This window comes from Metarhizium brunneum, chromosome 3, assembly GCF_013426205.1.
Source record: "Metarhizium brunneum chromosome 3, complete sequence".
NCBI lineage: Eukaryota > Fungi > Ascomycota > Sordariomycetes > Hypocreales > Clavicipitaceae > Metarhizium > Metarhizium brunneum.
In genome coordinates, this window is record NC_089424.1 from 1088419 (window position 1) to 1101763 (window position 13345).

At 54.6% G+C, this 13345-nt stretch overlaps 4 protein-coding genes across 4 annotated transcripts; 2 read left to right on the top strand and 2 right to left on the bottom strand.

Annotated features, from left to right (window-relative positions):
* Positions 1–1424: 1424 nt before the first annotated feature.
* Positions 1425–4005, top strand: pgt1_1 (Glutathione transporter 1; the record flags this gene model as incomplete). Its single annotated transcript, XM_066130610.1, has 2 exons — positions 1425–1782; positions 1853–4005. 2 exons carry the CDS (start codon positions 1425–1427, stop codon positions 4003–4005), a joined length of 2511 nt encoding a protein of 836 aa, XP_065986637.1.
* Positions 4006–7249: 3244 nt separating this feature from the next.
* Positions 7250–9220, bottom strand: G6M90_00g055940 (uncharacterized protein; the record flags this gene model as incomplete). Its single annotated transcript, XM_014688701.1, has 5 exons — positions 7250–7479; positions 7545–7977; positions 8029–8128; positions 8183–9086; positions 9145–9220. 5 exons carry the CDS (start codon positions 9218–9220, stop codon positions 7250–7252), a joined length of 1743 nt encoding a protein of 580 aa, XP_014544187.1.
* A 755-nt stretch (positions 9221–9975) lies between these two features.
* G6M90_00g055950 (uncharacterized protein) lies at positions 9976–11029 on the top strand (the record flags this gene model as incomplete). Its single annotated transcript, XM_014688702.1, has 2 exons — positions 9976–10549; positions 10617–11029. The coding sequence occupies 2 exons, from the start codon at positions 9976–9978 to the stop codon at positions 11027–11029; spliced, it is 987 nt and encodes a 328-aa protein (XP_014544188.1).
* A 475-nt stretch (positions 11030–11504) lies between these two features.
* On the bottom strand, positions 11505–12707 carry G6M90_00g055960 (uncharacterized protein; the record flags this gene model as incomplete). Its single annotated transcript, XM_014688703.2, has 2 exons — positions 11505–12270; positions 12334–12707. The coding sequence occupies 2 exons, from the start codon at positions 12705–12707 to the stop codon at positions 11505–11507; spliced, it is 1140 nt and encodes a 379-aa protein (XP_014544189.2).
* Positions 12708–13345: the final 638 nt, after the last annotated feature.

Sequence of the window (13345 nt, forward strand, 5' to 3'; positions counted from 1 at the left end):
AGAAAAGCTTTCTTTGAAGACGAATATGTAGGATCCTGTCTGCAGCAGTATGTCCAAAAATAGGCAATATATGCTGCAGATATTACATGTACCGTGCGGAGTAAAGTAGGGGGAATGCCTCTGTCCAATGATAATAATACTCGAGCATCGTCGTATGGCCCTCTGCCTGTCGCTTTCGTTGCGATTGGTGTAGCACTTGGCCGCAACGGCAACGCGTAAAACCCAGGCTGAAGGACCAGTGCCAGTCAAGATGGCCCCTTGAACCGGTCAGGCATATCGGATCATGCGACATTACGCATATTACACGACTCAAAGACTGCCATGTCGTGAAGCGGAATCTGAGCGGCTGCCAAAGTCGATCCGTCGGGCAGCGCATCCTCCCGCAGAGGGCGGCGCAAAGGATAGTTGCGTGTCGGACGTCTGTTGCGGTTCTATTCGATGCGTAAGTAAGACTCGACACCATGACTTCACCATCTGGTGGGATATGGCGTCGAGGGCCTGAAGATGGGCATCGCGGATAGGGCCATTGGGTCGACTGACAAAGGATTGGCGGAAGTGCCAATGTGTTGAGGCAGAGCTGAACAGTCCTGCCCGGCTGAACAAGTCAATATGCGGTGTGATTGATATCGCGGCACTCTGCCTTGTCGCCGTGAGACAACTTGCAAGGGTCTGCGGCTTGGCTTCTTGAGATGCCACACGCTTGTCATATGTTGGCGATGCCCTGCCCGTTTAGGCTCAAACAGACCAGACTTGACTCTCTGAGAAGACGACTGTCAGAAGGTTTATCCAGTCACCAGTGTGGCGGAATACTTGTTCCTCTCACAAGGACGGAGTACAGATGTACTCGACATTTATAGCCTGTCGTCTCTCAAGTATTCATGGGAAGGGAACTCAGCTGGGCGAAACTGTCGAGATGCCTGCCGGGAGTTGATTTCCGCTCCCTTGCCATGTGCCATTGAACATATAAGCTTCCTAGTGGTCGCGCCGCATCGTAGGGTAACACTGCATTTATATTTATGCCATGACTGTCTCACAGCGCCAGCCACCGACCTCGCCGGCTTACCTTGCGCGCTACTTCCCCGCGCTTTCATCGGTCTGGTTCTATTTGAACAAGGAGACGGGGACTTTTGGAACGCGGCATCTTCAGCTCATGCCCGTGGAAAGTCCAAAACGGGAACCGCGGCCGCTATAGGAGCAGAAATAGCCCATGGGGGCGGGAGCTGTCCAGGTCACCGAGACGGGAATGTTTGCGACACGTCAAAATAACGCAAGCAAAGGTGGGCGACAGAGGACCCATTCATGAGGTGAGTTGTTTCACACGCAAAGCCGTCTATGCGCAGCTTTGTACCTTGACGTCTTTTGACAAGGCCCTCGTTGCGCGGTTCTCGCCAACTTACACGGGCAAAGGACACAACATCGATACCATGGACGGCAACCGCGACGACGCCTCCGGCATCAGCCGCTCGAAACGCAGCCTCGCGTCGGTAAATACGCCAGCGGGCAGCGGCAACGACGAGCTCGACAAGACAGCGCAGCCCGACGCGGCAGGCATCAAAGTCGGCCCTGAAGATGCGGCAAAGCAAGAGAGGGAGAATGCGGATCCGGAAAATATAAAGGCTATTGGCACCGTGGACGAGGCTGAAGGCGACTACGATGTCAGAAAAGAGAACCATTTTGGTGAAGCGGCGATTATCGACAACGCAAAGGACTTGGTTACGCACGTTCTCCACGTCGATGATGAACCGTCCGATTCTCCGTGGACTTTTCGTGCGCTCTTCATTGGTAACGTGTACCGTCTCTGTGCGCAAGGCGAATGGACGCACTGCTAATGACCGTTGCAACTCCAATCTAGGCCTGATCCTGTGTGTCTTTGCGTCGGTACTGCAGGAGATTTTCTACTTCAAGCCCCAGATCATACTCGTATCCGTCGTGTTTCTCACCGTCATCGGCTACATCTTGGCTCTCCCCTTCCAGCTCATCCCACGACCGAGCGGTGACGGCATCGTATCCCGCACGTGTCGCTTCCTGAACCCGGCCGACTTCAACTCCAAGGAGCACACGTTCATGGTCATCATGGGATCGGCCGGCTCGACCTCGGCCGTCGCCACGCAAATCCTCGCCGCCCAGCGCCTGTATTACGGATCGAGTCCCGACAAGGGCGCTGCCATCTTTCTCGTCATCGCCTCCCAGTTCCTGTCCTACGGAATCGCGGGCCTGCTCCGCTCGGTCCTGGTCCAGCCGGCCAAGATGCTCTGGCCGGTCAACATCCCCGTCAACACGCTCCTGGAGACGCTGCACCGGGACCGGAGCGAGACGCGGAAGCGCCTGCGATGCTTCACGGCCGTCTTTGGCGGCGCCTTCCTCTGGGAGATTGTCCCGCTCTGGATCGCGCCCATCTTCCAGGGCGTCGCGATCCCGTGCCTGGCGCGCCGCGACAGCCTCGTCTTCACCAATCTGTTTGGGGGCGCGCAGAACAACGAGGGCCTCGGGCTCCTGGGGCTCTGCTTCGACTGGAACTACATTGCCGGGCTGAGCTCGCCGCTGTGGTACCCGTTGTGCACGCTCGTCAATAGCATGACGGGGTACTTGCTCTGCATTGTGCTGTTCATGGGCGTTTACTACGGAAATGTGTGGGATTCCACCAACTTCCCCTTCCTGTCGCAGCTGCTCTACCACGGCTCGTCCAACGCGACCAACTTCGTGCAGTACAACCTCACTGCCATTCTCAACTCGGACAACACCATCAACAGCACTCTGGTGGCTGAGCAGGGGCTTCCGTACCTCTCGGGCTCATACGTGATCCGCCTCATCACGACCAATGTTGGCATCACCGCTGCCATTGTCCACTTGCTGCTGTGGAACTACAACGACCTCAAGGACGGCTGGGCGTTTTTGCGGCCGTCTCGTTTACAAAGGCTCTTCCGAGTCTCAACGTACTTCTCCTGGAGGGGGCATGACTCGGAGGAGGAAGCGGCGCGACGACAAAGGGTGGTTGACGACAAGGACTTGGATCCGCACTACAAGTTGATGATGCAAAACGGGTACGTCGAGGTGCCAAACTGGTGGTATGGCCTCGTGCTCGTGCTTTCGTTTGTCATTGGCATCACCACGCTCTACAAGATCGGCTCAACGCTGCCCTGGTGGGCATTCATCGTATCCAATCTTTTCTCGGCCCTCTTCATCCTCTTCTTCGGCGCCCAAATGGGCTTGACGGGGTTCCAATTCGACCAGCAACCCGTCATTTTGATGCTAGGCGGTTATCTGCTGCCGGGGAAGCCGCTCGCCAACATGTACTTCACCGTGTTCGGCTTCAACGGCATCCAGCAGGGCCAGTGGCTCCTGCGGGATCTGAAGCTCGCCCAGTTGGCCCATCTGCCGCCCAAGGCGACATTTACGGCTCAAATGCTCGGCACCGTCGTCGGGGCCATCATGGACTACGTCGTCATGGTCAGCATTGTAGATAACCAGACGCCGGCGCTGCTGTCCATCAACGGCACAAACGTCTGGTCCGGCCAGAACGTGCAGGCGTACAGCACCCTCGCGGTGGCGTGGTCCATGGCCAAGGACATGTTTTCGGTAGGGAGCCGCTATCAATGGGTCACACTCTCGTTCCTGGTCGGGTTTCTGGCACCGCTGCCGTTCTGGCTGGCGTGGAAGCTGACCGGGCGCGACGTGTTCCGCGACGTGGACACTTCCATTGTCGTCTGGAACTGTGCCCTGCTGTACGTCGGTGTCAACTCGTCTTTGCTCATGTACTTTTCTCTCGGCATCTTTGCGCAGTGGTACCTCCGTCGCTTCCACCCGGCTGCGTTCATCAAGTACAACTACCTGGTCTCGGCGGCCTTGGACGGCGGCACGCAGGTCATGGTTTTCCTGCTCAGCTTTGCCGTGCTGGGTGCCAGTGGTAGGGAACACAAATTTCCGACGTATGCGCTCAACAACGGGGGCACGAACAACGACGTGAACATTGACTACTGCATGTTCAACACTGCGTCGGCGAATTGACAACCGCGGCGGCTGGTGCCTTTCTTGCCAAGTTGTTCCCCGGGGGGAATGCCGTATCATGACGGCAATTGCAATATACGATTGCTGGCATGCGCCGGGTCACGAGAAACGAGGGCGAAGAATTGGACAGGGGAATAGTCTATTCGATGTAGAGTTTGAATTACGACTGGTGTCGTAGTCAAGATTCATCTGACCCAATGCCGCGTTGTATTAAATGTGTGAGCAATTCGGACGTGTAGCAAGATTTCCCATGTGCTTATAGCCCTGTCCTCTCTCGTCCCACGGTCTAACCCTAACCCGGCCTTTTCCGTATTTACAATTTCGGCGAGAGAAGAAGCACGTTGGCTGCGGCCACAGCAGTGAGCTTGACGAAGAAAAGGGGTAAAATCCAGCTGGCTTGTCGCGTTGGTATGGTAACATTCGGGTAGACGGCAGGAAAGCCGACTCACATCACCGTGGGCAGGACGACGGCCTCGGGGAACAAGGAAACTGGTTGAGGTACTTGGCAGGCTCCTTTTCTGTATGCAGCTGTTTGTTAAATGAACCACGGCTGATGGTACTCAAAGATGCCGTCATTTGGTTACGAAAGTGAAAATCACGCTCAAGTTTCAAAACCAAAACTCTTTCGAGGTGCAACAACACCAATGCCCCGGTCTCCATCGTGGACATTGTCAAGATCGCCAGCTCTCGGTTGGTAATAAAATGCTTTCGCATCTTCACGGCCGTCCCGTTATCATTAACCCATTTCTTTTTTTAACGACTCCTTACCGGGTCACTGGGATCCAAGACTAAGGGATCTGGTCATCGGACTGAGCTTTCGATAATATAACTCGCTGCGGCACTGTCGCTTTAGGGTAGCGACCTGCCTGACCAAATACTATGCAACATGGTAGAATAACAGAGTAATTGCCATGGATCTGGTCTCCTATCTTGCCAAGATTGCTGACCTATGGACGCTTTTACACTCTCAGCTGCTACGAGATCTAATTTCAAAGAAAAGTACGGCGAGGTGTCAACTTTTTGTTTCCATTTTAGCTTTTTGGTAGATGTCGCTGTCTCTTTTTCCGCCTTCAAATTCTCTAGACACACAGGCATGGAAGTGGTTCACGACGCTGTGAATTCTCGGCCACGTCGAATCGGGAAGGTATCCCTGAGTGAGTATAGTTGTTTTTAGACACTATAGTACCCTGTATGGATATGCCACATAGTATTCGAGCACCAAGCTCCAGTTATGCAGACGGTTGATGCGATAGAATTTCATTTCGCAACTGGTGTCGACATACGATCAGCTCCGGACACGGCTGCTCGCCGGCGGAGGGTCGGTTTTCCCTTGAACGACAAGACAGGACATTTCGTCCCTCGCCAACGCTTGTCAACCATTACGCAGAACCTCTGGTCAGCGCGGGACAAGTCGAGCATGCAGATGAGAGAAAACATGGCCGTCGTACAATCCACCCATGCAAGTTGGCAATGCCGGATATGGCCGCATCGAGTTCTTTGGAATCCAGCACCATGCGTCTGGGTACAGGCCCGGTTGACCGGTCAAAAACTTTCACTTTTATTCAATATGGCGTTGCGTGTGCAGGTTGATCTGCCGAGTGGCAGCTCTGCGCCTCTGTCTCTCGGCAGCCACCGTTATACCGGGTCTTTAGTTGCTTGCCCAGCTTCCTGCTGCCCGCATTGCAGCCTTGATCACAGGCCTAACTGCATGTAGACCGGGCCGTACCGTGAGGCGAGGCAAACCTGGCGGTGTACGGAGTATTGTTTCGTAACAAACCCTCGCCGAGTGCTTCTGGATGACTCCTTGGGTCGCTGGCGCCGCAGCCACCAAGCCACTCCCTCGAGAAAACAAAGGCCCCTGAACGAGAACGGACTTGACCAAGAGGTCTGGCTGAGAAGTGAGCCAGTGGTGGCCAGCAGGGCTCGCTCCAAGTTTGCCCCAGGTGGCTTGTAAGCCACCAAGCTCGGTGCCCTGTGACGCGCGCGAAGAGCGACGGGAGCTGGCTATCCGATTAGTATGTGAAACAAAAGAATGCCACTGTTCTGAATGATTGATGGAGAGCAATTTGGCACCGCATAACAGGTTTATGCGAGTTTGTCTACGCATGCCTCGTCCGCTTAACGAGTGGCGACAAGGAGCATGGCGAGGAGCCGGTTCCGAAAATGGCGCCATGAAAGGTTGCCCTGCCGATCAAGGCACACGGGCTTGGCTGAACGAGGCGCGTTGCCAATCTAACTGGCGTTCAATGATACTCGGCAGTCACGCGGGTACTATTAAGGACGGGTAAGGGCATATCAGGATCTGCTCCGTGCGGTGGCATAGGTGGATCAGATCACCAGACTAGAACAATGAGAGAAGACAGGATGGACGACTAGGACCAGAAGTAGGAAAGCTAAAATTATTAGTGAGACAATTCCCGGGATGCGGCTCGCATGGTGGCACCAAGACCTCGCAGCATATTGTTGGCGCGAGGTCGGCTGACGAGGTGGCTTGACAATATTGCGCAATCGCATTGCTGTAATCGTTTCCGGCGGAGAAGGAGTCTGGTGGCATGGTTTAACAAAAAAAGAAAACAGGCAGCAAACTGTCTCACGGAAGAAAGCCTGCTGTTGGCGCGTTATCGACTCATCCCCACGCTGTTATTACTGGCAAGGAAGGCTTGAGGGCCCGGGACAACACGGCAGAATCCCCTGGACATTGCATCCAAACTGAGGCAAGACCCGTACGGTAGTCTAGGCAATGCTTTTGGACTCGGGAAGCCGTGCTGTCCAGCCCGGAAATGGCTGGGTGACGGAATCCTGCGCCGGGCTGGCCAAGAGCCCAGGGATATCATGACTTCGCGAGGCGCAGCCTCCAGAGAGCAACACCATGCGTCACAGCGGTGGCAGTCAGAAACGAGTGTAGTATTTCTTTTTGGTATGCTAGAAATGGATGCAGAAATCAAACGGCAGTGTCTCGGTAGTAGGCCCAACAGCATCGCAGCTTTCTTGACTCGTACTGCATGGCCCGTCAAGGCCATTGTACAAGTTGACAGATACGGCCAGCATGGCAGAGAGTCAGAGACTTGCCGGAGATTTCAATGATTCAATAAACGAGTGTAATGGAAAGGAACATGTAGTAAGCCTTGCGAGGGCTAGCCACCGGGACCGAAACAGCCATGGAAGCAGAGTCGGAACTCGAGTGCAAGCGAGCCGTGAGAGCTAAAGAGTAGCTGGCTCGGTGTGCAATTGTATCTGAGAAGAGTCAGCGCCATGGCCGTGTGTGACGGGCCATCAAATGCCTTGCCTGAGTCGTTTCTAGGGAAACGCCGCGGCTGGAGACGACGCGAACGAGGCATTGGCCAGAGTCCCCGACGACAAGTTGCAGCTCGCACTCGTACCTCTGGTACCGAGGGAGTAGGGGAAACCTGCTCTTCACCTCGGCCGGCGGACCGTTGAGGGGAATAGAAACCTGATGGAGCTCTTGCACACCCGCTGGTGTCGTCAAGGCCGTCATGTCAGCATGTGTACGTTCCGGCAGGATAGGAGGCTCAACGTACACTGTTGCATCTTGTTGGGGAGGTATCTTGGACTGCGTGAGGAGCAAACAATGCCCACGGTCCAGTCTTCTGCATCGCCTTTGCGAAAGGTTCTCGCGATTCGGTGAGTGACTCTGTGATGGCGCTGGATCGTATCGCCCTGCTTGATCACCCACGTAATCTGCCCCTGCGAGTCGTCGCCACGTTGGCGGTGGTTGGAATCGACCTGCTCCGAAACGACTCCGTAACTAGCCCGTGCGATTCTGGGCCCCAGAATGCCATTTTTTCGGTCGATGAGGAGACCTCTGACCACGGCGATGGGGGGATAGCTATATCTCACGAGCTCAGCTTCGCCGAGACATGGTCTTGTATTCCTCAGCCACTCGAGAAACTCTTGTAGTTTTTCCAGCACGTAGTCAGAGGCCCCCAGACCGCCGGATAGAACGACGTGTCTCTAGCATGCAATGGTTAATACGCACACCGATGCTGGCAGACGGGTACTCACGACGCGCGTCCCCCCGACCCTTTCGAATTCGTCGACTGCCGACACAAAATGGCTCTGGATGTCCTGTATTTGACGGTCAAACATCTGGTCCAACTCCTCTCTGCATCGTGGTCAGCGCAGGTCTCGTATTGGAAAGGCTCCCGGAGAATATAACCTCTTGAAACTCGCCAATTCATTCGCCACCGGAATCGGCAGGTTGCCGAACGCGTTGGAGATGGGCGTTGCGCGAAACATGTGGCCCATCGTATTTTGTCCCGCAGCGTATGCGCATTTCCAACGTTGGAATTCGTTACCTTGCGACATTTCCGCGGCACATGCCCTCGAAAGGTCCGGGGACTTGGTGTAGTCCTCCAGGCGAGCCTCGACCAGATTTTTAAAGGTCAGGTCGATCATGACAGAGCCTACGCCAATGGCCGTGGCGGGCAATACTTGCTTCATAATGATTGGTTTCATGGATTGAAACGTGACAAAGGCAAAGTCGGTAGTACCGCCGCCGGCGTCGATGGATAAGACGGTCCGGCCTTCGTCCAGGTCGATATTCATCTCGCTCGTCGCAACCACGGCTGCCACGGACTCTGTCAACCCCGGCACCACTTTATGGTGAGCTTGTCCACCGAATCCAGCTCTACGAGCCGTCTCCAAGAAGCGGTGGACGACAAGCGGACTCCATGTTCCCGGGACACTAAAGACGAAGTCGATTTCCCAGCTGTCCCATCCCTGGAGCCCGGGGGCCGCATTCGGAATCTCGCTCGGGATGCTCCGCCTGATGTGTCGGTAGACCTGGCCAAGATAGTCCTCCACCAGAGCATAAGCCTCGGGTGTGCTGTTGGGTGCCCAAGGGGTGCCCTTGAGCTGGCCGGGTTCGCGGTCCAAGGACAGCTTGAGGAACCTCCACTTGCTGCTCTCGTCAAGATGGTTACAAAGGAACCCCCACATTCTATCGTTCTCAGTCGCCTCCTTGGCCAAGATGGTAGGGACTTTGTCGGCGCTTCCTCCGGGCCAGTCACTGACCAGAGTGATGCGCCTCTCGTCTAATGCAGGTGCCATCCAAGATACTCCTATTTGAATGTTAGAAGATCCATGTGGTGACGAATAGGGGCTGCCCTTTTTCATAACCTGTAAAGGTGGTACCAAAATCGACGCCGACGTATAAGTGAAGTCGGCCAGATGCGACATCGGCGCGATGGGACATGTTGGAGAAGTCAGCTACACGTAAGAGGATGCGATTTCTTGAATGGAGTTTGGGATTTGGGTAAAACAGTTGCAGGCCATGAGCCGAACAAGATGAATGTTTTAAACAAGCATCATGACCCGTGGGTGCTCCAGAGCGGCAAGCGTTGACGCGTTCCGTCGGTCATGGTCGTGCTGTTCCGGAGGCTGGAGCAAGCAAACTGGGAGGCGGTGTCTGGAATCTTCCCACACCGGGCGTCGAGTAAGCCAAGTGTTTGTTTGCTTCCTTTACCGAGAAGCGAATCGACTACCACGACATGCTTCTGCCGAGTATCCAGAGGCCAGGTATCCCGTATAATCCCTGATTCAGCCAGACAGCTCAACCCCAGTCTGTCTCACGGTTGCACCACCACACAAACGTGCCCCTACTCGGTATGCGGGGCGTCGATGGCTAATAATAGCTCCTTTGTTGACATTCCAGATTCGACAATCCAGAGTAGTAGTCGGTGGTGCGTGCACGGGTCGAGTGTAGTCAATACGCACAGCCGCCACGTCAAACCGTGCCCCCTTTGATCAACCTATTAATACTCGGGCATTGTTCTCAAGCTCGCGGTCCTCATTTTGATCCTCTAAGCGCCCCAGGCTGTTGTAAATATTCTATATATTCGCAGCTGCACCCTTTCCTCCGTAGCTACTTGCTTGCATACTGCCCTCGCCCACCCTTGCCATTTGCAAGTCCTGTACCGGACAACAGAAGCATTCACTGCAATAGCCGACATGTCCTCAACCTCCGTCCGAGACGGTGGAATAGGAGCAGCAGTAGGAGTCATTATTGGCATACTTCTGGGTGCGGCCTTTGTCTGGTTTTACTCTGCTAAGCAAAGACAAGACCGGCCGGGCGAGCCTGTCGTCTATCTGCGCGAGCCATCTAGGGAGGAAGAAGAATTTGTTAAGCTTGTTCCCAAAATCTTGACGACAATGACCCATTTTCGTCTGTGCCGTAACGATGGCCCAGATCTCAGGAAAGCCCTCGGAATGGCATGCGCGGGTTTCAGCATGCATACCCGGCATTACTACCACACGGACAAGCTCCCAAAGGTCCCCGAATCCCTTGACGAGAATCTCAGGCGTCTTTTTCTGGGCGAGGAACTTACTAGAGCTCTCAAGGAGCTCATCATGAATCCCAAGACGCGCTACCATGCACTTACTCATTTGCAAGTGCGTGTGGTCCTCTCCAACCTCGACATTCACACCATCGGCCCCCTCTCGCTTCTCCCCCTCTTCGTCACCGAGTTCTTCAAGTCTCTTCCTTTTACAACTTCTTCATACACGGCGCAGAATCTTTCTCGCGGTAAGTACTCCCCCGTCTCGGCATTAAATTGAGTCTCATTTGTGCTAATCGCTCATGAACCACGCAGGCCTCATGCCGTTGGCCCTCTGGAGAAAATTGACTGTGTACTCCATGGCCAAGCACAAGGGTCTTTTGCCGGGACCTATAGAGCCGCCCGAGATTGTCAGTCTGCAGGTCAATAGACTCGTCAATGCACTCGCTGATGTCTTGGACCATTTCGCCAAAGATATCGAGGACGGCGTACCCACGCACCGGGAGGAGCTCGCGAAGCAAATCCGCTGGGCTGTCAAGTTTGGCTACGAGATATTTTCTCACGGGATTGAATATCAGTTTCAATGGCAACCAGAACCTACAAAAGACGGAATCGTTGTTGTTCCAGGCCTGGCCGAACTCGCCGATGACGACGCCACGCCGCATGTGAACCCAAAAGTAATGGAGGGCACCCCAGAGATCAGAATACCGCGAAAGGATCCTTGGTGATGCCCTTGGGTGTGAATCGACCAGGCAGACGGACATGACGAGGCGTGGGTTTCTGTCGGGATGAGTCTGCCACGGCAAAGGGACTGATGATTTGCACGGGATGGGTGTAGCTGCCTAGTAGCTGCTGGTCAGGGGCGAAGTAGTGACAGTTGTCATTTGTATAGATTGATCATGTACTTTTCGCTTTGCATCCAAGATTGAGTTGGCATTCAACTGAATGCGTCGAAAAAATGCATCACTTTTTGGCATCATGTGCTGGTCTGCCCCGTCGTGATTCATCTCTGGCTCTTGCTTTGCCATCACTTTGCTGAATTGGTTCATCTTTATAGAAACAATGTGAATATTCAGATATTGCCATCCTTCTCAACTACGATACAGGGCGCAACACAGCATCAACCCGTCTCCGACCCTGTCGGATCTCGTCTCCATGTCTACAGCACAAATGTCGACATGACTACCTTGAAGCCATCCGAAGCTAACGACCCACGACAGCACTCAAGCGCTCAATACCCTCAGCCTCCTTTTCGACCATTTTTTCCCTCTGCCGACGCATGTCAGCCGCCTCTCGACTCGCGGCGTCGGCAGCCATCCGTTCCAAGGAGCCCATCTGAAGTAGCGCCTTGTCATACTTGTCCACCATGTCCGGGAGGTGCTTCTTGAACGTGTTTCCGTCGTAGGACAACCACTTGATTTGTTTGACAAGGCTCTTCAACGGCCTGCCCGGGTCCTTGGCGCAAGACTCGACCCTGGGCTTCACTCGATCCAGTGCCGCTTGAAGCGCGGCAATGGCGCCGTCCACGGCCATTTGCGCGCCGGGGTCGTTGTCCAGGAGCTTCTCATGCTTGGATTGCAAGTCCATCAATGCCTGCACTATCTGGTTGCACTCCTCGAGCGTCGATTCAGCAGGTCCGACGGAGCGACGAGCGAGGCCGCCCAAGGCGCGTAGATGCGCGGCATCCATGAGGTTTCTGCCGGCAACTGAGCCGGACTCTGTACTTTCTGCACCGGCCTTCGTGACCCCGGAGCCCGGGCTTGCCTCGTCGCTTCTCCATGTCCTGGCTTTTCGGGGTGCCGCCGTGTGAGCGCCACTGCCGTGAGGCAATGCCTCCATGTCTCCGGCTGGCGCCCTCTTTGCTGCATTCGCGGATTCTGCTTCCGGATAGAGCGAGAGCATCGTGCTGCCTTGTTTGGAATGTTCCATCATGTTGTCAAAGGATTTTTTCCACAATCGCGACTGCTCGCTGTAGATTGTCGTCAGCACTCGTCGTGACAGCAGGCAAAGCAAGAGACCCCGTGGGACTTACATATTCAGTCCCTGGAATATCACTTCACAGGAACCTGTGAGCGTTTCTAGTCGACTCTGAAGACTGGCAAGCTTTTTCCGGCCGCTGATGGTCCACTGTGTCGAGTTTGCCAGGTACTCGCGCTTGAGCTCATCCAGGTCATTCTGGACGCAGAGACAATTGTCAAGCAACAGGGGTACGTTTTTCGCCAGCTCAAAGTGCATTTCCTGGTCGTTCTGGAGGAGTTCCAGCTGCAAGGTCAGGGACTTTACCGCGTCGCGCACGGCATACAGATCGGGGCACTCATCACGTATCAAAGCCATGACAACCTTGGTGGCCGTCATGATCATTTTGAGGATGCTGCCAAAGGCGGCTGCCGCGCCAAGGACCTCCATTGATCAAGAGTCTTTGCGTGCTGGACGCGATTCTCGGCAACAGGATATAATCAACGTCGCTTGATTCAGCGATGAGATGTGAAGAGGGGAGTTGCAGGAAAACGAGTGGCTTCCGAGCGACCATCGGAGCACCCGAACTATTTATTCCTCGCCTGAGCCGACAGCGAGCATTCGGGACGTGAAACTAGGCGGCAGAGATTATCAAGCACCGACGTGGTTGACGCCATGTCGTCCTCCATCGCATATCATGGTCGCACGCAGAGGCTGAGGTGTACAGACATTCAGCGGTAATTGCTGCCCGTCCATCTCAGCCGACAGCCTGCACGCCACAAAACCAGACAGCAAGAATTTTCACCCATCGCTGCCATTGGCAGCCATGTAGCCGTCTGGCGTATTCCATGCGAGTATGTAGAGGCTGGGAGATGCCGATGCTCAGGGCTATTGGCGACTCCTCTCAGCCGGGGAGCAAACATGTACGCCACGAGACCAGGCAGCGGAGATTTTCATCCACCGCTGCTATTGGAAATCAATTAGTATTCTAGAATGTTATTTATGTACGGCCATATAGAGGCTAGGAGTCGCGTTGCTTTGTAAGAATTTCGTCACCACGTATAGTTGAAGCAGTTGTAAACTTGCCA